The 26,603-nt window shown below is 39.8% G+C and overlaps 1 protein-coding gene across 1 annotated transcript; it reads left to right on the forward strand.

Annotated features, from left to right (window-relative positions):
• The first annotated feature begins 336 nt into the window (after positions 1-336).
• LOC147444828 (uncharacterized) lies at positions 337-2,645 on the forward strand. Its single transcript, XM_086527947.1, has one exon. It carries the CDS (start codon positions 776-778, stop codon positions 2,396-2,398), a length of 1,623 nt encoding a protein of 540 aa, XP_086384073.1. The 5' UTR covers positions 337-775; the 3' UTR covers positions 2,399-2,645.
• Positions 2,646-26,603: the final 23,958 nt, after the last annotated feature.

A 26,603-nucleotide genomic window follows, 5' to 3' on the forward strand; every position in this document is an offset into this window, starting at 1 on the left:
TGTATAGCCAACGTGGCTACATGTAAGTGGGTTGCAAGCAGAATATGTATAGCGCCAAATATTAATTAAACTCAAGGAAAATAATGACGAATTCTATCGAATTATCGTTTCAAATGGGTTGACGTAAGAAGCAGCTAAATTCTATGAGATAATGATGACTTGGGGATAAAATGAGAAATGACCGGGGCGTGAGAGACGGTGAAAGGTGATGGTTAATTCCAATGGACATGGGCCGGATTTAGAAACCCAATATTTTCAGGAGCGCATCGCGGGTTAATGGCAGGTGGGGATGGGATTCCTGCTCTCAATTATATCTTTGATAAATAAAAGACTGCTTACAGCGCCTCTTAAACGCTCTTATACCCGCTTAATTATGTATAATTATTTTTGTTTCGCTTATTTGTAAGTAGCACATGATGATCAGTACAGAGCCCCTGTATATAAATGAGTGATTGACGATGAAAAATTAACGATCTTTGCGCTAATCAGTTTCTTTGGTCATGCGTACTCACTTATCTCGTTAATGGGGCTGTCTGACTTAATAAATTGTGGGCTAATCTGAATTGGGTTTTGGATAGCGAATTCAATCAGGTGAGCAAATTATGAATTAGTAGCTTGCTGAGTTAAATAATTAGTATTTGATTTCTCTCCTGATTGCACTAATCTCTAATCACGTATGCTTTAATTCCATGCGTAAGTGCTGTGATCAAGCCCTAATTACGTGGTTAATCTGATCATCAGCTCTTGTATTGTGGTTTATAGTTAGTTCACAGAAATGGGGAGAGCGAAGATAGAGATAAAGAAGATAGAGAATCCGAGTGCAAGGCAGGTGTGCTTTTCTAAGAGGAGGGTGGGGCTGATCAAGAAAGCAAGTGAGCTTTCCATATTGTGTGGGTCAGAGGTTGGCATCATTGTCTTCTCACAAGCAGGCAAGGCCTTCTCATTTGGGCATCCCTGCATCGACTACGTCATCGACAAGACCCTCAAGCGCCCCGTCTCTGTCAACTCCGACAAGCTCGAGCACATCTGCCACCTTGAACGCGAGTACAACCAGCTCCTCCAAGAGCTCGAATCCGAAAAAGAACGATTCCACATCCTGCAACAGCACCTCGCCGGTCGCGACTTCTGGTGGGAAGAGAGCATCGACTCCATTGAAAGCATTGACGAGCTACGACAGCACGCCCAGCGCCTCGAAACGTTCCATGACATGCTTTTGGAACGTGCTCGCTTGATTCATATGAGCTTGCATTACCCGCTTTCCCACATCTTCGATGTGGCGTCCGGCGCAGCTGCTGGGGTGCCAGCGGCTGGATTCGGCAGGGCTGGTTTTGTTTCGCCAGCAGTGCCCTTTTTCGCAGGGGCAGTTGGTGGCCTGCAGACACCGCTTTCTCCTTTGCAGCTGCATCAACCCAACCCACATAGAGCATACATGCAGCCCATTGAGTTAGCACCACTCCAATTCCGACCGCCGCCACCGAATCTAGCAGGAATTGATCAGTTTTCCTCTAAGTTTGGAGGGGATTTATCCAATTCGGGCGTCATGGATGCATCTCCGCCCCCTACTAATTTGGATATTCAGCTTTCAAATCCCATGAGAAAGCCTCCCCTTCACTTACTGCCCATTCTGAGCAATGGATTAAACCCGCACTTGCAAGCGTCGGATTCAAGCAGCAGCTTGAACCAGTTTCTTCCAAATTGGCAGAACATGGAGGAGATGACCTACGACGACCCGTTTTCAACAAACGAGCAGTTAACAAGTCTGATGCTACCGGAGTTCGATGGGGGATCGGCACTTTATAGCAATATGGGTGGCAACACGGATGACTACAATTTGACGAACTTCGCTAGCACAAGTGCAGGCAATAATTTGGGGGCAGTTGCTCATGAATGTGCGGAAACAGAGGCGGCCGCTGCCAAGTATGGGTCAGTTTATGGTCTTTCATGTGATCGGCAATCTGTGCCTAATGCTCAAGATGATGATGGCTCTACTGCAGGCAGTGACATAGCCAGAGAGAGTCATAATTTGCAATATAATGAGGGTAGGGATTATGGTGATCCTTTATATGCTGATGTGACCATGAAGGATTATAACAACAATGCTGCTTCTTATAATGCCAACCTAGAGATGAAGGAGGAGTATGGTTCTACTAATTCGTCCGGGGATGGATCGACAAGACAAGATTATTTTGTTGCAGCCACCTTAGCCAACCTTTGGCCGCCTGCCAATGGCCAATATATTGATGGCAATATGGAGGCCGATGGCGAGGTCAATGATGTTAATGCGGAAGGTTGCGATCACGACAATTATGCTAGCGAGTTTGGCGAAGGTGGCGGCAGTGGAAGTAGTGCCAGCAGCCGTAGCAGCTTGCACAGTATTGCAGATAAGGACAAGGCTTAATGGCACATTCACAACACACAGCACACATGGCTCTATCTGTCAATGGAATGATTAATTATATGGAGCTTGATTTGTGCTGTATTGTGTGCGCTTGGTGACATATTGCTTTTTACTTACATGTTAATTAAGTTAACCGCTTGTATTTGTACATAAAGAGATTATGGTATAATCTTGTAGCCCAAAATAATTACATTCAAATTTTTCCTAGCATTGGTTTTCAGCAGCATTTATCCATCTGTATCACTTCTTCATTGTTTCTCTTTAGCAATTAATTGCTATGTAGAATTGCCAAAAGCCATTAATGGTGGGAGCAAAGTTGCATGTGTGTCACTGTATGAGGACGCACAAAGTGTCACCTTGGAGGGACGTTGCGAGCATTATATTTGGCGGCACAAGAGCGCAGGTGACGAATCTGTGGGAGCTAATTGGTGGCTATATATTGTTCATGTATAAATGTTAAGCTGACAATATTGTAGTTCCAACTATATTCTCGGCAAATTGGGACATGCATTGAGTACAGAATGCATATGATCAAGTGAACAATTAGTCTTCATGAGTGCTTGGTGCTAAAGCTCTTCCATTGTGTGAGTGGTAATAGAGCTTAAAATGCATATAAGAGTGCCGACATGTATTATGTGATTATCATGGGAATGTAGCAGAGTTTTAGGGAGTCATTGTCACAAGAAGAATTAGAAATTTTCTCATGTAGGAAAACGGAGTCTTTCTCAGTGTTCTTCATACAATGCATAACATCATGAGCTTCTGCTCGAGAGGAACCGCATACCTAGCTAGGTACAATTGGGGGCAAGGGACCACTGCCCCCCCCACCAGGCCGGCGGTACTCCCCTGCCCCCAAACGTACGTAGCTAGGTATGCGGCGCCTCCCTCACAGAAGCTCATGATGTTGAGGTAAGTCACAATGTGGGAAATATTGTGAGAATTTGTTCAAAACTTCCTGTGTGTGGACCTGTTGATTTAGTGCCATATCATGGCAAGTTAGTGATGGCAAAATTTTCCTCTTCCTCGTTATCATAAGTGGCATTAACTAAGCATTGTCTTTTGTGCATGGAAGCCACTACATAGGAAGATCATGAACCAGATAGATCTGTATTTGATTATTCTTCAAGGTAGAAGTTTGTTCTCAACCTATTTTGGTCTCTTTATGAGTTGACATCATTAGTTTTATTACCATTATGTGGTTGTTATGGCCTAATTAGAGCACTTGAGAATGTCTTTGCCAAGCCACACATTTCATATATCGCATTGACTAGTATTGTAAGCTCCTCATTTGATTGAGCTGAATTTATCTTAGGCAAGAGATTAGGCAACATATGATCATTAAAATTCTTCTTTCTTTGATGTCTTTGGCCCTTGACGAATTGGATTCTTCATAATGTCATCATTGTTTTCATTCTTCATAACGTCATCATTGTTTTCATCTCAAAATTGAGTAAAGGGATTGGTATCACAGGAAGTTTTGGACAAGTTCTCACAATATTTCCCACATTGTGACTTACCTCAACATCATGAGCTTATGTGAGGGAGGCACCGCATACCTAGCTAGGTATGATTGGGGGCAGGGGAGGCACCGCATACCTAGCTAGGTACGATTGGGGGCAGGGGACCGCCGGCTAGGTGGGCAGGGGACCATCGGCCCCCCCACCTGGCCGGCGGTCCCCTGTCCTCAATCGTATCTAGCTAGGTATGCCTCTCGAGTAGAAGCTCATGATGTTATGCAATATTGTATGAAAAACACTGAGAAAGACTCCGTTTTCCTACACGAGAAAATTTCTAAATCTTCTTGTGTTAATGAGCACCAAAATCCTTAGTGGCTAGGTTTTGTATCTAATTGTGAGTCTCATGGAAAGGCTCCAAGACTTGGTCATTCTTGAGTGGGATGTCTCATTTGTTTCAGTAGCACTACAAGCCGTCATATTCTGTTTGCTTAAATAGTCAAAATAGCTCTTGCTTTCAAGAATTAAGGTTGCAGACTTAAATTCAGCTTGCAAAGCCTCACAAAATCCTTGTAACCATGGATAGCTAGATTAATCTTTGTGGTTAATCCAACATGCCAAATGTAAAAGTAGTGGTTACCCTAGGCCTGAATAATTATCAGCCCCGTCAGGAAAATTTTGGGGTCTTATTTGGGCCATGTAAGAGTTTCCACGTTAGCAACATTTTTATGAAATTCTTTTAGCATAAAAGTATTTTTAAATATCTATCAATAAGTTGAAACAAAGATTTTGTGCTGCAATGATTTAGATTTTGCTAAAAGTCTGTGCCTTAAAGGATCCTATGCATCTAAGTAGATATGTTAATTTGAAATAAGAGAGGAAAAGTTCTCAAACATACATATTGGCATAACTAGAAAGAAATATCATTTCTCAATCGATACCCCCCCAAATATCCCCTCCCCCCCCCGTCCCCATGTACATTCGTTTTGAGCTTTTTGTAGGTGAGTTGTCGCATGTCTTGAATGTTCCTCTGATTGGCAGCTTCCCAGCATGGCCTTCCACTGTTGGACCCCTCGTTCAAACCTAGGTTGTACGAGAGAGAGAGAGAGAGAGAGAGAGAGAGAGAGAGAGAGAGAGAGAGAGAGAGAGAGAGAGAGAGAGAGAACATTCACCCCTAGCCCCCTTCATCTTCCATTGGCTTGGCATTGTTGACGAGGGAGGAACACCGAGACGAGAGAAGAGAGAGAGAGAGAGAGAGAGAGAGAGAGAGAGAGAGAGAGAGAGAGAGAGAGAGAGAGAGCTCCAGAACTGAGAACCCCAAAGTGTGTCCAATGACTATACGAGATGAGTTTATATAGAGGGGACCAGGGTGCTATATATAGAGACACTATATATAGCTCAACACCCCCACTCAAATGAAGGTCCCTAACTGTGGATTAAAAAACCCTTGGGGGCTCAAGGGAAAAACCCACAACTCTATATATACCCACTGTTCTATTAAAATATTTCAAATGTTTATTTACAATGTTCAAAGGAGCTACATCACTCCTGTTTTACAATGTGCCCTTTCAAGGGTCTTCTTATAATCCAAGATATAGACTATTGAGCTGCTGCAAATTTTTTGGTAGAGCAACTTCAATATCCTTGAGCCCCCGTACATACTACTTGATGTGATTTAAATTCTGTAAACAACATCAACTCAAGAGACGTATGGAAACGTGAAGGTTAGAAATAAACATGTCACATTGTCCTTAGAGACGTTTCGCGACACTGCACTTGAGACGACAGAGAAACAAACTTATACTGATGCAATCACATGTGCGCACATGCATACAATGTCGACATAAAATAAATGTGATGGGGCCCAAATGAATTCAAATTATGTAATCATCATCATGGTGTCACCTACCATGGCATCATGGAATTCTCCATGGCATCAAATACGCTCTTTTTATGTAATCATCATGGTGTCACGTAGCATGGCTTCATGGAACTCTCCATGGCATCAAAGACGCTCTTTTTTATATAATCATCATGGTGTCACGTACCATGGCCTCATGGAACTCTCCATGGCATCAAAGACGCTCTTTTTATGTGATCATCATGGTGTCAGTACGTACCAATATGGCTTCATGGAACTCTCCATGGCATCAAAGACACTCTTTTAAATTTCTTATATGATCATCAAAGGTCAAATACAAAATGAGACGCTAATATAGACGACAAAATCTGTGATAAGTATCAAAGTGGATGAAATAAAAATCATGGCTTCACGAACCATAGCCATGAATAGAGAGGATGAAGACGCATAATTGTAACATCACCTTGCATTATCAAAAACTATAGCCATGGATGAAGAAAATAAAGAGCATCAAGGAATATCACCTTGCATAATCAAGAACCATGGCAATGGATGATAACAAATAGAGACCTCTAATCATTGATAATAATCCATAAGAAATTGATGATAAAAAAACATAAACATCACTTTTAAAATTTTGACATAGAAGTGACGGAGGCAAGTCTATAACATAAGCATGCCTTTTAAAATTTTCACATAGAAGTGACAAAAAGTAATCGAGATAGAGTCCTATCGATACACGGAAGTGATGAACATTGAGCGTCTCACAACCCTGAAGCCAGATAGGAAAGATGCGGCAACCGCTATGCCCATACCAAAAAATAGTGAGATGATCACTATCAAGATATACCTAGAAGCCCAAAGGAGAAGCCTTAACAGAGGTTTGTTCTATAAGTACATGGGGTTTCCACGCGAGAGTTCGAATCTCTCAGGCGACGCGACTAGGTTGAAAGCCAAAGATGCGGCAACCACGATGCCCATAACAGAAAATAGTGAGACGATCACTATCAAGATATACCTTGAAGCCCAAAGGAGAAGCCTTAACGGAGGTCTGTTCTACGATGGAAAATGTAACGGACCACGTCCGGGCGAAATGTAATAAAACTGATCATGCATGCTCTTTACTCTTTAAATAATGTGATTTCTTCTTAAATTAATAGCATGATCATTAATTTAGACAAGGTAAAAATAGCCTATTCCTTGACTTGTTGCCGCCATCCGCAATGTGAGGCACCCCACGTAGCATCATCGGATTTGTGAGTGGCATCAAAGTCCCAAGGGCAACTAATTTCCTCTCTCTTTGCCATCATGTTGGGCACAAAAGTATATATTTACCGGGGCTTGATGTTGCGCAGGTGATGGAACTCAATCACAGCTTCTTTTAGCCTTCTCGTTATGGCTAGGCACTCTAAGTAAAAGCACTCTCGCTATTTACTATAAAGAAAACGTGATTTCAGAACGCACTCTCTATCTATAGTAAAGCAAACGTAATTTCAGAATGCCCTCGCTATCTATAGTAAAGTAAAACGTGATTTCAGAATGCCCTCGCTATCCATAGTAAAGTAAAACGTGAGCAAGAAGACTGTAAGGAGGAGCGAGACCCTTGAGATGACGGTGGTTGATGGTGGGTGGGCAGGAGAGATATAGACCGAGGTCTAGCTATGGCAAAACTTGTCTCTCTAAGCTGTCTGTAAGTAACATGCTAGATACGGAGAGTGGCAAGCACGTCATTAAACGCCACTTCATTCAGTATATGAAGTTCCCCATACTCGCCCGCCTCCTATCAGAGAGGAACTGCTGGCATGCAAGTGTCTACTTGCTAATCGCTAATGTACACAATAGGACTCTAGCCATGCTTCTCTAGCCAGAGGACAGTGCCACAACCATGTTGGGGCGTGCATTAATTTACAAGGCTTGGTTCGCAAGCCAACACTCAACTTTCTTCCACCGCCATGATCCTTCATGGGTTCAGGTGACATGCTTTTGCTTCCCATGCAACAGGGCAAGCATCTACGCTATATAAATCACAAGTGAGCTTTCTCGCGAAGCCATGCAGGCAAGCACTCAGCTTCCTTACTTACTTTGCCTCTTGCAAGCACAGTCTTATTAAAACTTTACAAATTTTATCGGACAAATGTAATCTACCTTCTCAATCGTGAAAGCTAAGCAACTAACAACATCCAATAAATAAATTTACTTATCTTCATAGTTCTAGCTCTGATACCATGTTGACGAGGGAGGACCACCGAGACAAGAGAAGATGAGAGAGAGAGAGAGAGAGAGAGAGAGAGAGAGAGAGAGAGAGAGAGAGAGAGAGAGAGAGAGAGAACTCCAAAACTGAGAACCCCAAAGTGTGTCCAATGACTACACAAGATGAGTTTATATAGAGGGACCATGGTGCTATATATAGAGACATTATATATAGCTCAACAGTGCATTGTAGGAATATTGACCTACTATCTTGGTGAACCCCAGCTATTTCCCTCTCACCAACTGAGAGAATCTTATTTGCAGTCCACCTAATTTTCCATTTTCCGAAATCGTCCAAACATACTCATTTGAGCTAAAAAAATTGATGATAGCATCATCAATTTATTTCTACGGGAAACTTTTGCAAAGATCAACCATTTTGCTAAGCAATCCATGACTATGGACAATAGACAATCCAACTGCCAATCTTCCTTACTGTTTAAGTGTAAATATAATCTCCATATAGGTTTAGATGCAACTTAGGAGCCCATTCCAAAAAGAAACAGATCTCCCATACTAAGCTATAGATGGAACACTTGAAACATACTAATCATAAATATCTCTATCTTTGGTGTGCTGAAATACTTTAGCCTATGGATTCCCTTGCTATGTTTACTCCTCCATTTAAAAATCTTACATCTCAATCACATTTTTTGGTGATGGGTCATACACAATGAGGAATGATAAATCTAGAGATATTGAAGAAACAACAAGCACATGCCTTAAGTTTATTGATGCAAAACACTCAGCTTCTCCAACAACAAAGTCTTTTGAAGAAAAAAATCTTTTCCTCCAAAGAAACCATTGTTGATCTTGAAAAATAGGAGAGAAGGAGATAGTACATATTTATGTTGTAACAAAATATTTGGTCATTAGGTAATCAAAGATAAGTTTTTGCAGAGACATGCTTCATCATGTAAAGGAAAGTATTAATCATCCTAAAATAGAAAGATCCTCATATTCTTCTTTGATTGCACCTAATTTTGCAAAAGAGATTTTGGATGCCTCAAAGTTCAAGAAGGTAAAGCAGAATATAATTGGCGAATTTATGAAAACCACAACCATTGGTACTTAGATGTTCACATTGTCATAGGTGATTGTGGCATACACCAAAAAGGATATTCAAGCATCCTTAAAGTAGTAAAGAGTCCGCTCAAAGATAGAAACATCTCATCTTCTATCTCACATGTACGAGCTCATGTATGTCAAGTAGGACAAGGTCTCAATAATTAAGTTTCACAATACTTGGGGGATTCATATTTCGTCTATTATTTTTTTCAATTTGCAGAACCTTCAAAATAAAATGGTCAAATTTTATAATGTTACAAACAAGAAGGTATAACTAGGCAAACTAATGTTTGTGCTGAAGTTGGATGAATGTGAAATATTGAAGCAAAAAAAGGCAAAACAAGTCACCATAACCTTCATGAATAAAGCACTTCAAGGAGTAGCAAAAAATCTTGTGAACAATGATTTATATCTTTAGTGTACCATTGGAGAATGGCATAAGGTGGCTAGTAGCTTTTGAGGTACAAAAACTTTTGAGATTTTTCTAGTTAATGTATTAAGTGATGCTAATAGCACAAAATGATTAATGCAAGTTGACAAAGAAGATCATATAATTTTGTATTGGAAATTTCACCAAACAAAAAATCCTAATGTCATTTGTGGAAAAAAAGAGGAAGAACTTCTTCATGCTGAAGATGTTGGAAGCTTCCAAGTTGAATGGCATCTTGTGGGTGACCTCAAAACACTCAAATGCATGCATAATGTTGCAAAAGGTGCTAATGCTCAATCACCTTGTCTATATTGTATGAATGAATCTCACTCTTTGAGCTTGAAGTAGCCAAACTAAAAACCCTCCAAAGCTGATGAGGATCCTATCTTTTGAGCCACTCTTGATATTCAACTTTCCCTCGTCCATATATATATACTACATGCATTATGCAGGATTTCTGAGAGGCTCATATATTTATAAAGGAAACCCCCTTTTTAACATGTTGAATGAATAAAATGACACCTTATTTTCCAAAATTGAATATTAAAACCCCATATTTTAATGTATCTCTTTTTGATTGCCTAATTTTTTCATTTTCAAACCCTTTCTATTCAACTGAAGTGGTATATTAACATGATAACATAGTGCACCCTCCGAGGTGTAGATCGAGTAGATAGAGAGGGTGTAGAGATTATGTAGATAAAGTAGAGAGGGAGGACAAGTAGACATGAAAAATAGAGAGGATGTAGATAGAGAGATTAAGTGTAGATGGAGGGAGTAGAGGGGAATTAGAGAGAGGGATTAGGACTTAGGAAGAGAATGGGGTCTAGGAGGGCCTATTTATATGGAAATTGAAGGGAGTCAAACCTCAAGTATTAAGAAAGCAATTAAAGGACAACTGTCGAATTCAAACATGACTAGTTTATTTGAATTCGAATTGCCCCCGAAAATGAAATTCAAAATCTAATGGGCAAAACCATATCATGTAACATATTTACAGAAAGATCTCTGTGTGTAGATTACAACTCTATAATCTCCACTCAAATTGGAGATCATATGTAGGAGTTATGGAGGCCGAACACCCTCTTTTTTGGGGGGGGGAGAAGTGCATCATTTGACCACTTTTACACCTCTCTTACACCCTCACCATTCTTGCACACATGGCATGGATCTATTTGTCAAAATGTTAATCACCTCCATAACCTCATGGCAAATAAAGAGGCCCTCCTAGACCCCATCTTCTTCCTAATGATGTAGATAGAGGGAGTTGAGATAAGTTTGGGTAGAGAGAGAGGTGTGGATATAGAGGTTGGCGTGTAACAAGAGAGTGTAGAGAGGTTAGGATGCAGATAGGTGGAATAGAGAGGGTGCTAATAAAGAGAGAGGGAGGATACATAGAGTGTAGAGATAGAGAGAGTGTAGAGATTTACCTCTATTTAAGTATCTCTCTCTATGTCTAGACAATAGAGAGAGGGTAGATATAGAGATTAGGTAGAAAGTAGATAGATAAATCTAGGATTTAGGAAGAGATTAGGGTGTAGAGATAGGTGTGGATAGAGTAGATAGAGAGGGTGTAGAGATTAGGTAGATTCGGTAGAGAGGGAGGACTCGTAGATAGCAAAAATAGAGAGAGTGTAGAAAGAGAGATTCGTTGTAGATAGAGGGAGACTAGACAAAGAGTACGATGCAGATAGAGGGAGTAGAGATAAAGATTACGTAGAGAGAGAGAGAGAGAGAGAGAGAGAGAGGTGAATAGAGGTGTAAACCCCAAGAAAGAAAGACGCAAAAGATATCAACTCAAGAGACAAAAACAGGGAAAGGAGATCAAAGGGAAGATACATAAGGGAACCATTAGGAAAATTTTGAACTCATTTTTGGGCCTTTTAAGAGTGCCACATCATCAAAGTTGTACAAAAGAAAGCAACCCGGTAGACCCCTCTAAATATTGCTTAGAACCCCATGATATGACCTATCATTGGAAAGTTCTTGAAAAATGGATTCTAAAGAGCCAAGGTCCAAAAAGTTTGGATGACTTCTATGAAAGTTATGCCATTTTTTTTCAATTAGCCAGGTTTTGTTACCGTTACGGTAATCTAAAATCACCTTTTTCTAGATCTACATGAAGGCAATGTCCGATACATGCATGCTATATATCAATAGATAGCATTTGAAGAGTAGATTCTAAATATCTAACCTCCGACAAGTTTGGATCTTATTTGCAAAAAAATTTACCGATCGCTACTTTTTGAAAGCTATGCCACATCAACAATTCTTACAAGGCCCATTTTTGAGTCCAAACTTTTCCTAATGAAAAGTGAAAAGCAGACTCTTTCAATACATTTCAAGGAACCCGAACCAAAATCAAATGGATCCGTTCTAGTTGATAATTTTTTTGAACCAATTAATGCAGCATTGCAAGATTTCCAAGCTGGGTTAAAAGCCGGACAAACATTGGAAAACCAATGAAAAAAATATTCAGTGCCTGAAATGAAAGTAGCTAAATTAGAAGCTTATAGAAACCTGGTGCAAATCACGCAAACCCTGATGGCAAAAGGGAATCCTTAGTAGGAAGTTACAGGAGAAACAGCAGAAGGTGAGACCAAAACCATGAGAGAAAAAGCTCAAGAAAAGGGAGGGTCAAAAACCTAGGAAAACAATGGAACACAACAACTAAACTGGAAGCTCCTGATAGTAAACACGTATGGGACAAAGTGCCAATAGTTGAAGAAAATTGGCCAAAATATCTGTGGGAACGAGTTAGGGAAGTGAAAGACGGAAGCTTGACTCTAAAATCAGCACCAATCAAAGAAGTTTGGTTTGACAGACCACCCATAAAACTAGATGAAGAGTCATTGTACGGATATTGCGGATCAGAGCAGTCAGCCAAGCTCTACAAAAGCTGAAACCTTGCAAAGACTACCATCTTACCTAGGTGAGAATGGAGATAAATTAATGGTCTACAAAACAACAAAACTAGAAAGGCAAAAACAAACTTTGGATGTGGCTAATCTACAATCCAATATGTCGACACCAATTCAGTGCACAATCACTTTGGGAGAGCTACTGAATTTGAGACCACATCTATGGATAGACATACAAACCACCTTGGGAAATACAAGATTAAAAGGAGCATCTCAAATAAACCTAAAAATATTGCAAAACGAAGAAATAGAGACTAAACTTGTCAAGTTGGTACCTATGAATAAGGTTGAGGACTATAGTGAATGGAATGGAGGAAACACAATCCTTCTAGTACAAAAAAATGATGTAACAACTATGGCTATTTTAGACAATGGAGCAGGCATTGCCATAACAACCAAAGCTATCTAGGAAGCTTGAGAAAAGCCAACAATTAGGCAAACCACAATGAAATTGCAATTGGAAGATGGACACATAGAGAAACCAATGAGCCTACTAGAGAATGTGATAGACACCTCCTGTGGGATTGGCTACCAGTACACTTTGCCATTGTAAACTTTGGGAAGAAACTCAATTATAAAATCATTTTGACAAGATCGTTCATGAGATAGATACAATTAATCCAAGATTGGGGCAATGATTATCTCTACCTAAAACAAGGAGGGAAAATCACTCGAATGAACTTGAAAGACCATTCTTACAAGGATGTCTTGAGGATATCAATATAAGAATTGGACTTGAAAACTTGTGCAAAAATTGAATTGCCATCATGGGTACACAAAAACACTCTAGTTTGGATGTGTGGGGCTTCTTAATTGGGTAATTTATGAAGAGAAGACTGCATTTTAGACAAAGATGTAAATGATGCAGATTAAATACCAGAACCATTCCCTGAACATTTGTTCAAACCCTTTGAATAGACTCAGCTCCTGGCCACCATGGATGTATGTGTTAATGAATCTACACCTACACACTTTTGTGACAAAGAGGGCTATAATATAGTCCCAATCCAAATGGTATCTATTGAGATGATCGAGGAGCAACATGTCTTCTCTGATAACTATTATGATGCTACATACCAGTGGGAAGAAGAACCAATTACCACACATGGATCAGATTCTGAAAAAGAGTAGGCAAGGGCCAAGCTTCTACTCAGAGGGGGTGGAGAAATATTTTCTGAGTTTCCAAACCAACACTGAAGATGCCAACAAAGGTTTTGGAAAAAATGAGACAATAACTTAAGAAAGAAAACTACCAAACGGCCATTGGAAACCGAAACTCAATTCTTGATGAAAGTGAATGCATCAGATTTCATAAAAGACAAGACAAATGGAAGGTATCCAAATGTAGAGCAATTAAAGAGACAAAACCAAACTAAACCAAAGCCGATTAAGCCAGATAAAATCAAAGGGAAGGAACCTTTGATGACAAAAACAGAGTGCAAAGAAAAAGACAAAAAACTGAAACGAACTTTGAAAGATGTATGGACCATGGAAATAGAATTAGATAGTGACAAATCGAAAAAAACCAGTGTTCTAACTCATTATAAGAATACACTTTACAAGATTGTAGGATCATTGTAGAGAAACCCTTGCAACAATCAATAGAACTGGGAAAGTCCTATGAAGGTGTAACATTTAATGGCCTAATAACTTGTGTGTAGCGGAAAATACCATGAACATACTGAGCATTTCATTAGAATAGATTCCTAATGAGATTAACAAGAGTGCTTGGGTGGAGAGAGCAACAAAAAGCATAACACCTAGTTAGATAGCATGAACAATAATTCAAAAGAGAGAGAAATTAAGCACTTGACAACAGTTGAGGACCGGATTTGCATGGAGCCGGTCCCCCTCCAAAAGGTTTTGTATTATGGTTTCTCCCATCAAGAGAGACATTTTACAATACAATTCTTTGTGTTCCTTCAATACTAGCTAGTGCAATGAAGATGGAAACTTCATGCACTAAGCAAATCACTTATTAAACACAACATCAATTCCCTCATGGTCTTAGACCCAAGACCTCACACACCTTCGAAGATGGTGAGAGCTAGCGGGGTATGAGAGTAGATTGAGAGGAAGAAGGAGTATTCTTACGAGAAAGATGTACATCTCCTCACATAATCACTCATATTAGCATAGATTAGCTGTAATTAGCATGGTAGAGGAGATGAGCATGCATTGAAGCTTGGATCTTGGTTGGATTTGCATCACAAAGCCAAGAGTTGTTGGTGTAGGCCTCCCTTCTCACAACCTTGGAGTAGGTGGTAAGCTTTCCATTAAAGCTTGAGAAGGAGAGAGAGTCTTTTTTTTTTTACACATTAGATTGTGTGAGTGTGTGTGTGATAATGCCTTGCAAAAATCAACCCCCTCTCTCTCTTGGTCTACCCCTCTTGCTATTTGCTCATCCTCACACCTCATTGGACCTCCCCAGGCCTAGCCAATGGAAATTAAGTAGCATAAGTGATAGTCTTCTAACATGTGTCTCCCTTTCCCCTTTTGTGAGAGCTTTAGGTAATTACTTAATTCAACTAAATGCTCATTGGACCCCTTTGCCTCCTGGCCAATAGGAATCAGGCAAGCCATTGGGCTGATGAATGCTCATTGGGCCCCTTGGGAGAGTGTCCAATAGTCTTCTAGAGAGCGTAATTCTTATTGGTTCTTTTATTAAGTGTTTTTAAATTATATAAACTAGATTTACTCTAGCCTAATTCTCATTGGTCCACCTCCAAGCCCATCCAATAGGAATTGAGTACACCTTGTGGGCATCTAGGCTAGGGAGCTAACATGTGTCCCTCATTCCCTTTGTGTAAAGGGATCTTGGGTGTGTGTGTGTGCGAGTTTATCTCTCATCTCCTACTTCTAGGACTCGCCCCCTCCTATGTAGGGATGGTTGAAGACTTTTGGGACACACACAAAGCATCCAAATTTCCAAAGCTTTGACCTTTGGACACAACCTTTGAATTTTGGAACCTTAGCATTTTGGAAGTCTTAATGGGCTGAACCTTAGCATCTTTTAAGCCCATTGTTGCACATTTCTCTTTTGCAGATGGGCCCCCTTTTGGATCCCTATTTTCCCTCCTTTGGATCGCTACTGTGGTCGGTCTGCTAGCTTAACTAGTATTGTAGCTTTTTCTCCCTTGGCACTTCCCCATATTAAATGATCAGTTTAACATGAGAAAATTATTTAGGAGAATTAGATATTGATTCTTATGAAATTACCTTTCTCTTGAAATCATAGTCGTCCTCGACTATGGGGTAGAGAAGATAAAGCATATTCATTAGTCCTTTTCCTAGAGGGTAGAGGATCCCTATGTTACCCTACAACATCTTTCCAGAATGGATGACTAGTCCATTTGGTGTGTGAGAGACTAAGCTGCCGCAAGCATGTCTGCACATTAGTCCTATCAATCTTTCATAGTAGAATGACAAGATCTACTTGGTGTTTGGGAGACGTCTTCTCTGCAAACTTGATATAAGCATGCATACTACTTCATTTTTGTGCACAATAAAGAAAAAGAGAGTCTTATAAGACAAAAACTTTGTTCATTTTTAACATTTGTACATTTGTTTACTCTAGGGAAGCATTGCAAGCATTGACAAGGTTTAGGTTATCTTTTAATTGTATGCCTTTATCCATCTAGCATCTTCAAAAGGATAATTTTTAAACTTAATAAGATATCGCCAGATAGTCTTACCTACTCTTAGTATCTTGTCTTCATGCCAGAGAATTGACTCGCGCTGCAACACCTCTTCTTCGTCCTCGATCTCTGGTGGGTCTTCAATAATTGGTTCTTGAGGTGCATCTCCTTTGTAAGGCTTTAGTAGGCTCAGATGGAAAGCATTGTGTATGAGCCAATGGTTGGGAAACTTGAGTTGATAGGCCATCTCATTGATTGGCCTAAGAATCTGGAAGGGACCATAGTACCTTTTTGCTAACTTAGCATAGTACTTTTGGTGTCCCGTAGGATTCTTGCCCGTTGTGTGCCTTAATTGAGCCTTGGGAAATTTGAGTAAGACCCAATCATTTTCTTTAAAGGCTTGGGATCTTTTGTGCTTATCAGCAGTAAGATAGAGATAGCAGCCTTAATCTTTTGGAAAGATCTTTGTAGGTCTCGGCTATACTCAACTGCAGTGAAGATCTTCCCATGTACCTTAAGTAGTAAGGGACCTTTTGATCTTCCCTCAATTACCTCGTGCTTTTCCCATGGAAGTATGTACAATGTTATTGTAGGCATACTCCACTAAGGGTAAGTACTTCTCCCATTGGGATCTTTGATCTACTTTCGTTACATAGGCTTTTAGTAGATCGAGAATTGTTAGGTTAGCTATTTCACTTTGGCCATCCGTTTGCAGGTGATAGGCCGAAGAGAAGTTTAGCCTTGTTCCTAAATTCTCAAAAAGACCCTTCCAGAAATTACTGGTCATTCTAGGATCTCTATCCGACACTATGGACATTGGAAAGCCATGATACTTGAAGATTTGTGAAATGAAGAGGGTTTCCATTTGATGGGCTCTGATAGTCTTTTTGACAGGTATAAAATGAGCTTGTTTACTCAACCTATCTACTATCATCCATATTCCTGTATTCTCATGGATAGACTTAGGAAACCCAAAGACAAAATCCATGGATATGCTCTCCCATGGTGAATTAGGGATTGACAAAGGTTGAAGAAATCCAGGTTGCTTCCCTCTATCAAACTTTGTCTTTTGGCATACCACACATTTAGAAACATACTCTTGTATGTTTTCTTTCATGGTAGGCCAATAGAAATATGTTTCAATCCCCTTTAGGGTAGACTGAATCCCTCTATGCTATGCATAAGGAGGAGCATGAGATTCATACATTATTTTCTCACGTAGTGAGCTAGTAACGCATAGTCTATTTCCATAGAGAAGATAACCATCTTCTAAAGTAAATGGTTCCTCTTTCTTCCCTAGTGCAAGGCTGCAATCACATCTCTAAAATCGGGATCAATAGCATACTCATCTATCATAGAAGATAGATCATTGTAGTTGCCATGGAAACCGCATTCACTCTCGGCCGTCTTGAGAGTGCATCAGCTGGCAATGTGAACAATATGACAATGAAATTGAAAAAGAAAGTTTTCCCACCTCATTTTTTTGTCGGAGAGCTTGGTGTGCGTCATGAAGTACTTAAGACTTCGGTGATCCGTTTGCTTTTCAAAAGTATTGTTCTCCTTGGCAGACCATGTTTTTCTTTGTTAGGTCATGTAATGGTCCTTCTATTAGTGATAACTTTTCTATGAAGCGTCTATAGTATGCGCACATACCTATAAAGCTTCTTAACTCATGAAGATTCCTTGGTTTAGGCCATCCTTTTATTACCTCTAACTTTGATGGATCCATTTGGATGCCATCTTGAGAGATAATGTGACCTAAATACTGAGTCTCTTGTAAGAAAATTCACTTTTCTTTCGATTAACATAAAGTTTATTCTCTCTTAGAACTTGAAATATTACCTGGAGGTGTTGCTTGTGTTCATCTAATGAATTAGAGTAGATGATGATATCATCAAAGAACACTCTAGTAAAGGTTTGGTGAGGCCTAAATAGCTTCTCCATCAAGCGATTGAATGTGGCTGGTGCATTGGTCAAGCCAAAAGGCATGATAATGTATTCATAAAGACCAAATGTTGTGCAAAATGCAGTCTTTACAATATCTTGATCAACTATCCTTATTTTATGATAGCCACTTTTTAGGTCAATCCTAGTGAAGTAGGTGAACCGTTGTAGCTTATCAAATATGTCTTCTACCCGTGGAACCGGAAACCTATTTTTGATAGTGATCCTATTTAGTGCTCTGTAGTCGACACACAGACGATATGTCTTTTTCATTAGTAGCACAGGAGAACAAAATGGAGATGAGCTAGACCTAACCATGCCCTTCTCAACTAACTCATGCACTTGCCGCATAATCTCCTCTTGTTGAGCTTGAGAAACTCTATAAGGAGGTTTGTTAGGCGGTGAACTTCCTCGAAGAAGTTCAATTGCATGGTCATCATTGCCTCGTTTAGGAGGTAGCTCACAAGGGATGTCGTCAATAAAGACATCTTGAAATCCCTTGAGAAAATTGGATAACTCTAATTCCTTTTGGTTGTGTATATTTTCTTTTGCTAAAACATTAAGTTCATTTTGAAAGTCTTTAACAAAAATCATGTACACGAAAATAGAGCTCTTTATTGAATTATCGAAAGCTTGCGTATGTTCCCTGAACCTAAAGGAGTTTCTCCTTTCAGGGAATTTAACATTGGAAGCCATGTGATCAAACCATGGTGCCCCTAGGATTACATCCTCATGCTTGAGAGGAGAGATAAAGAAATCCTCTTTGTCCACATAGCTTTGGACATGGAGCCTCAAATTCCCAATTAAGGGAGTGGCTGAAGCTTCTTGCCCCTTGAAAGCACCATCTGCGGGTAGGACATCTCCCATCTCGCAGGCTTGTATGCCTAGCTTGGTGGCCAACTCTATAGATATAAAATTGTGAGTAGAACCAGGGTCAAAGAGAATAAAATCATCATGTTCTCTTACCTTTCCCCAAGCATGGCATAGAGGAGATCCTTTGTGGTGAATTTCCTCCCCTTGGATTTTGACCAAGGTAGCTCTAGGAGGCTCATGGTGGGTGTTGTTTTGGGGACAAGCGCGGTACGCATGCCCTTGCTCACTGCACTTGAAACATCAGTTATCCTTGCAGTAACACTCAAGCTCTTCATGAGAGAGTTTATTTTTGACTTTATAAACTCCCTTCTCTTTAGCTTTGTTGGAGTTGCCCTTAGGAGACTTTTGTACATTGTCCTTCCCCTTAGGCTCATTGGAACCCTTGTTTTCCGTGGGCTTAGTATTTCTTTTAGCCCCCGTTTGGAAATTTATTCGAGAGGCCACCATAGTACGGTGTATAACCGCTGATATGGTGCGTGGCCTTTGGGAGTTGACATACTCCGCCATTTCTTCAGCTAAGCCCGCACAAAATTGTTGCTTTTGCTCTCCAAAATCTAGATTCTTGAAGACAGTGGCTTTGAGTTGTAAGCCCCAAAACTTGTCTACATATTTGTGAATGGACTCATAGGGAGAGAGCTTCAAGCTTCGCCATTCGATGAGTACTTTGTCTTTGGCATCGGTGGCCAAAAACTGCTTCATAATGGAAGCTCTTAAAGCTTTCCATGTTTGTGGAGCTTCACCATTGGCCCGTAGGCTAGACCACCATTGCCTGGTGGACTTTTGAAAGTGCATAGCTACATTGTGTAGCTTAGAGGACTCCGTGAAGCCCTCATCTCCAAACGCCGCATCGAATTGTTGGATGAAGGCCAAGACTTTGTCCATAACACCAAAAGTGCCATCATAGGTAAGGAAAGAGATGCTCTTCGCTCCCTCTTTGAATTTCTTGAGCTTGGACGACCTCTTCCACACGGCATAGGATTTCCTATGGCCTCTTCTTTTTGATGGTTCAAAGGTTGCACCATCACTTTCTTCAAAAGATTAAGAATTTAAGGAAGATGGAGAAGAGGGTGACCTCTTTCTCGCCTTTTTATTTCCTTGATCTTCTTTGTCTTCACCATCACTTTCATAAGAGAAGAGGATGAAGAAGACGGAGAAGAGGGTGTCCCCTTTCTTGTCTTTTTCTTCTCTTGATTTTTTTCATCCCTCTTTGAAGTATTGTGTGGAGAAGTATGAGATGGTCTTGTCCGTTTTGGAGGTGATGGAGAGCGTTTAGCCTACCATCTTTGTGGAGCCATCTCCGTCGAGGTGGTGGGAGACTCACTTCTTTCTCGTTCTTTCGATGGAGGCTCTTGATGGAGGCTCTTGATTTCTCCTTTGAGAAGGAGATGCGTCATCAAGGAGAAATTTATGAGCCCTTCATAGGGATCCTCTTCTTCTTCCCGAATGGGAGAGAGACCACTTTTGGAAGTCTTGCAAGGAGGCTTCCTAGGTGTTCTCTCGTCATGGTGGGGATCTTGGAGAATCCCATGAGCATGAAGCTGCCGTTGCACTTCACTTTCGAGGGATGGATTGCCCATGGCTTGTTGAAGCCTAGAAACAAAATAGTTAACAAGCATCGGGGCATCATTAGTAGCTTGCTCATTAGCAAAATCAAAGTTATCAACACTAATTTCACTCTGTTGTCATCCATTCTAACAACTTTTAGGTGTACAACTTTTAGGTGTACTCTGGCACTTCAAGCCCTAGTTGCTAATCCTCTTTACCCCTTTAAAAAAAGCACTCAAGCTACTGTACGCGTGGCTTGAATACCATTAATTGCAAGGAATAGAAGAGAGGGTCGTTCAACACCAAAACAACACCGGCTTTTGTCAAGATTCTAATTGCTCAATAGTGGTTAAGCCGTAGGCAAGCCCCATAGGACTCCACTATTAAGACCATAGCTCTCGACGGTGATGCCCCGTTAACTGGACAAAGGCAGGCGCACTGCAAGGCTAAAAGGTCCCTATTCTACTTACTTACATGCAATTAATAGTACCAACCATTTATAGCTAGCTTGAGGATCTCCCTTCTTGAGCAAGAAAAGAGAAACCTTGTGCTCTGATACCAATGTAACATTAAATGGCCTAGTAACTTGTGTGTAGCGGAAAATAACATGAACATAGTGAGCATTTCATTAGAATAGATTCCTAAAGAATTTAACAAGAGTACTTGGGTGGAGAGATCAACAAAAATCATAACACCTAGTTAGATAGAATGAACAATATTTCAGAAGAGAGAGAAATTAAGCACTTGAAAACAATTGAGGACTGGATTTGCATGGAGTCGGGCCCCCCTCCAAAAGGCTTTGTATTATGGTTTCTCACATCAAGATAGTCATTTTACAATACAATTCTTTGTGTTCCTTCAATACTAGCTAGTGCAATGAAGATGGAAACTTCATGCACTAAGAAAAACACTTATCAAACACAGCATCAATTCCCTCATGGTCTCAGACCCAAGACCTAACATACCTTCGAAGATGGTGAGAGCTAGCGGGGGATGAGATTAGATTGAGAGGAAGAAGGAGTATTCGTACAAGAAAGATGTACATCTCCTCACATAATCACTCATATTAGCATAGCTTAGCTTAGTAATTAGCATGGTAGAGAGATGAGCATGCATTGAAGCTTGGCTCTTGGGTGTATTTGCATCACAAAGCCAAAAGTTGTTGGTGTAAGCCTCCCTTCTCACAAGCTTGGAGTAGATGGTAAGCTTTCCATTAAAGCTTGAGAAGGAGAGAGGGTCTTTTTTTTTTCACACATGAGATTGTGTGAGTGTGTGTGTGTGATAATACCTTGAAAAAATCAGCGCCCCCCCCCCCCCCCCCCCCCCCCCCCCTCTCTCTCTCTCTCTCTCTCTCTCTCTCTCTCTTGGTTGACCCCTCTTTGTATTTGCTCATCCTCACACCTCAATGAACCTCTGCAGACCTAGCCAATGGAAATTAAGCAGCATAAGTGATAGTCTTCTGACATGTGTCCCCTTTTCCCCTTTTGTGAGAGATTTAGGTAATTACTTAATTCAACTAAACTCTCATTGGACCCCTTTGCCTCCTGGCCAATAGGAATCAGGTAAGCCATTGGGCTGCTGAATGCTCATTGGACCCCTTGGGAGACTGTCCAATAGTCTTCTAAAGAGCTTAATTAAAATTGGTTCTTTTATTAAGTGTTTTGAAATCAATTAAACTAGATTTATCCTAGCCTAATTCTCATTGGTCCACCACCAAAGCCATCCAATAGGAATTGAGTACACCTTGTGGGCATCTAGGCTAGGGAGCTGACATGTGTCCCTCATTCCCTTTGTGTAAAGGGAGCTTGTGTGTGTGTGAGAGAGAGAGTTTCTCTCTTATCTCCTACTTCTAGGGCTCGCCCTCTCCTATGTAGGGATGGTTAAAGACTTTTGGGACACACACAAAGAATCCAAATTTCCTAAGCTTTGACCTTTGGACACATCCTTTGAATTTTATAACCTTAGCATTTTGGAAGTCTTAACTCTAGTTTGGTACCAAAATAGGATACTTAAATGTCCTTGTTTTACAAATTTAAATTAAATGCTACTTGCATTAGACAACTTATTTCAAAAGACCCTCTTGATATGCTTAGATATGTTAGCTAGAGGGTCTTTTAAAAATATAACCTTGCATTTTAGAATCTACCATGATCAAGAACTATACTCATCAAGTTGACCCTCGTAAGATTGCGATTGATGATTTGAAGAAATCGATTTTATAAGCTCACACAAAAATCAAGCGACCTTGTAGAAAATTCTAGGTGACTTTTCCACAATTTTGCTATAGATAATTGAAAGTTTCATTTGCACAAAAATTGACTTTGGAGTATATAAAATAATGGAAAGTTCCATGTGTTTGATATGGCCATTTCAATCATATTGTTGTATAGAAAGAAAAACATGTTTCTGATGTATTCGTGAGTTTTAGAAAGTGATACATTGCTTGCCCTTTCCATTGAGGACTCAAGGTGGCAAGTAGAAGGGCTTTTTATGCAACAATTATTGGATCATTTTAAATATTCAAAACTGCATAAGAGAAAACTCTGATATTTTCATTCTTGAGACATAAGCATTCAAAAACTCAATAATATCAAACTTTCTATGTAGATCAACTAAATGTATCAAAGTACGTGGTACATACAGAATTGGGATGCCTAAAACCATGGTTTCAATGTTATTATGGAGAACTCAAGATTTTCAAGAGTTTTTGCATGATTAAAAAATCAAGATAGAATTCAAGCAACAAAATTTCGTTGAGTTAGGGAGCCCAAAAAATATGTAGTTTCTTGGTTTAAACATATAAATTCATTTGTAGTTGTCAAAGTGCACTAGAATAGTACCAATTTCATGAGGTGACCTTTGGAAGACCAAAATTATGCTCTTATTTAGAAAGTGCTCAAGTATGGAACTATGTCTATAACTTGCGTGTGACTTGGATACTTGTCTTTGAAGTGCATTCCACTGTTTTGTAGCACTAAGTGCTAATACTTGGATTTTTTAAACATAAAAAAGGCCATCTCTATAAAAATATATAAGAGTTTTATGATTTTTATGGCAAAACAGCTTGAAATTTTACTTAAATTTATGACTTAAAACTTACCAGAATTCTCTCCATACGGATTGTATTTTGACATGGAGAAAAATCCAGTGTTTTCTTTCCCTCATAAACAACCTATGGTAGTAGCAAGGTGTAAAAAACTTCTTTCTAGTTTGACAAATAAATTGCCAAAACTTGGTAGGAAATTAGGACACTTAAGTGTCCAATTACAGAACTAGTGTTAATGGGCTGAACCTTAGCGATTTTTAAGTCCATTGTTGCACATTGCTCTTTTGTAGATGGCCCTCCTCCTGGATCCCTATTTTCTCTCCTTTGGATCCCTACTGTGGCCGGTAGCTTAACCAATATTCTAGCTTTTTCTCCCCTGGGACTTTCCTATATTAAATGATCAGTTTAACATGAGAAAATCATTTAAGAGAATAAGATATTGATTATTATGACAGAAGGACCGTAGAACGCCAAACAAATTCACCTTGCAAAGCCTAGAGAAGAGCCAAGACCTACATAGCTAGCTAAGGTTCTATCGCAAGAAGAAGAGGAGATTCTCATAAGGATGTTAAAAGAATACATGGATGTTTTTATATGGTCTTACAAATATCTCAAAGGGGTGGATCTTGTCATATGCCAATATACTATCTATATGAGAGATGATGATAAGCCAAGCAGATAGAGACCATACATCTATAATGAGACCTTTGCCAAAAAAATCAAGGAAGAAATAGAGAAACACAAAGAGTCCGAGTTTATCTATGAAACAAAACACACTAATTGGGTATCACCAATTGTAGTGGTGCCTAAAAAGAATGGAAAACTTAGTGTGTGTGTAAATCTTAAAAAGGTAAACTCCGCCACTATTCGAGATAACTATCGATCCTCTTCCCATCACCGATCACGTGCTAGAATGAGTAGCTAGAAATAAGCTTATAGCTTTCTGGATGGCTTCTCTGGGTATAACCAACTAACTATAGATCCCAATGACCAACATAAAACCTCCTTTGCCATAGAGTGGCAAAGGTTTGCTTATCGAGTAACGCCTTTCGATTTGATCAATGCACCGGAAACATTCCGGAGGCTAATGAGCCATGCCTTTAAGGAGTATCTGCAAAATTTCTTGGAAGTATGCACGGATGATCTTTGTGTGCACTCCACAAAATAAGAAAGTCATTTTGAACATTTATGATGTGTCTTTGAGAAATGGCGTCTGTATAGGATTTGCTTAAACAATAATACATTTTTATGGTTAGACAAGGCAAAATTCTTAGGCCTATTGTGTCAAAAAATGGCATAGACACAGACATGGAGAAGGTGGTAGTGATCGCAAAAATGGCTAGGCCAACAATAGTTAAAGGGGTGCAGGCATCTATGGTACATTGCGGTTACAGTTGTAGATTTATCTACATGTATGAATTAGTTGCTAGGCCCATATATAGCCTTATCACTAACCATTCAATGGACTGATGAATGTGAGGAATCCTTCTAGAATCTTAAGCAAACCTTGAGCTCAATACCAATACTGGAAGCTCCAGATTGCAACAAAGTGTTCCATGTACATGTTGATGCTTCAAGTTATGCCATTGGCTACATCTTAGCCCAACTAGGAGAAGGAAAAACAGATTTTCCTATCTCCTATGATAGTCAAAAATTAAACATGAAGAAAAGAACTATACATCCACAAAAAGAGATGGTCTTGGTATGGTGTATTCGGTAATAAATTTCAACATTACTTGTTAGCTAACAAGTTCGTCTTTTTAAATAGACTATCAAGCCTTACTCTATCTGGTGAATAAACCATGCAATACAGGTAGGATAGTAAGATGGTTTATTATCCTACTTGAATTTGACTTCACACGTGGTTAAAAAATGCACTACTCACCAACGAGTAGATCACCTATCAAGACTCACCACAAGGGAAGCACCTAAAGCGGTAGACAATGACTTACCCGATGCATATCTATTCTCTGTGGAGATGATTCCAAGATGGTCAGAAGATATTGTGTCCTTAATGACTATAGCACAAGTGCATTTTCAATTACCAATTCCTATTACACCACAATTGATTGAGAAATCAACCCTATATCAATTACTGGTTGGAAGATTGTATCACAAAAACAAGGATGGAATCATGCTCTTGTGCATTAATCCTGAGGAGCAAGAAGCCTATTTGAGTCAAGCTCATACCACAATCATAGGTCTACACTTTGTACGAGATCAAACCCTAGAAAGATTAACGTGGTTGGGTGTTTACTTGCCTACCATGCAGAGAAATATTCATTATTACGTGAATGATTGATCTCAATGTAAAGAAAAAAATGCCATACCCCATGCCACATTATTCCACATTTCAATCACACCACAATGGAGTAGATAAATGGTAGAGTATCGGAATAACATAATATTTCCAAAAGATATGAGTAAAAGACAAAAAAGAGCAATAGAAAATGAGGCATCCAACTATAAAATGAGTGGAAACCAGCTCTATAAACGAAGGAAAGACCAAAAGCTTATACTGTGCGCTAATGAAGAGGAGTATCTTCCAATTTGGAAACAAGCTCACGTAGGTCTAGCGGGGGGTCACTTCTGTCATGAAACCACAGCCAAAGCCATATTGATGGCATGAATTTGGTGACCAACTTTATTTGCTGATGCAAAATAATTTGTTTGACAATGCGATGCATGTCAATGAGCAGGATTCCAACAAGAATGGATAACATGCCACTACGATGTATGATGGGAGCACGCGCATTTGCTAAATGGGTATAGAATTTGTAGGTCCAATACAACCACCAACTTACAAAACTCACGTACAATATATTATTCTGACAACATATTATTTAACCAAGTGGACTGAGGCATGAGCCACCAAGAAGAACGATGCTAGAACTACTACTGCATTACTGTATACGGACTTCCTCGAGCTTGTGAGTGACTGCGGATCACATTTCTTGAATGATGGGATAGAATATCTATTAGATGAGTTCATGGTAATCCATAACAAATATGCACCCTATCACCGTCAAGAAAATGGTGAAGAAAAACATACAAACAAAAGTTTGAGCTCTGTACTAACCAAAATTGTTAGTTCAGGCAAAACGGACTGTGAAATGCATTTTCACTGTGCTTTATGGGCTTATTGAGTTTTCTTCAGAATGGCTTTGAACATGAC

This window comes from Adiantum capillus-veneris, chromosome 13, assembly GCF_014529385.1.
Source record: "Adiantum capillus-veneris isolate H3 chromosome 13, ASM1452938v2, whole genome shotgun sequence".
Taxonomy (NCBI): Eukaryota; Viridiplantae; Streptophyta; class Polypodiopsida; order Polypodiales; family Pteridaceae; genus Adiantum; species Adiantum capillus-veneris.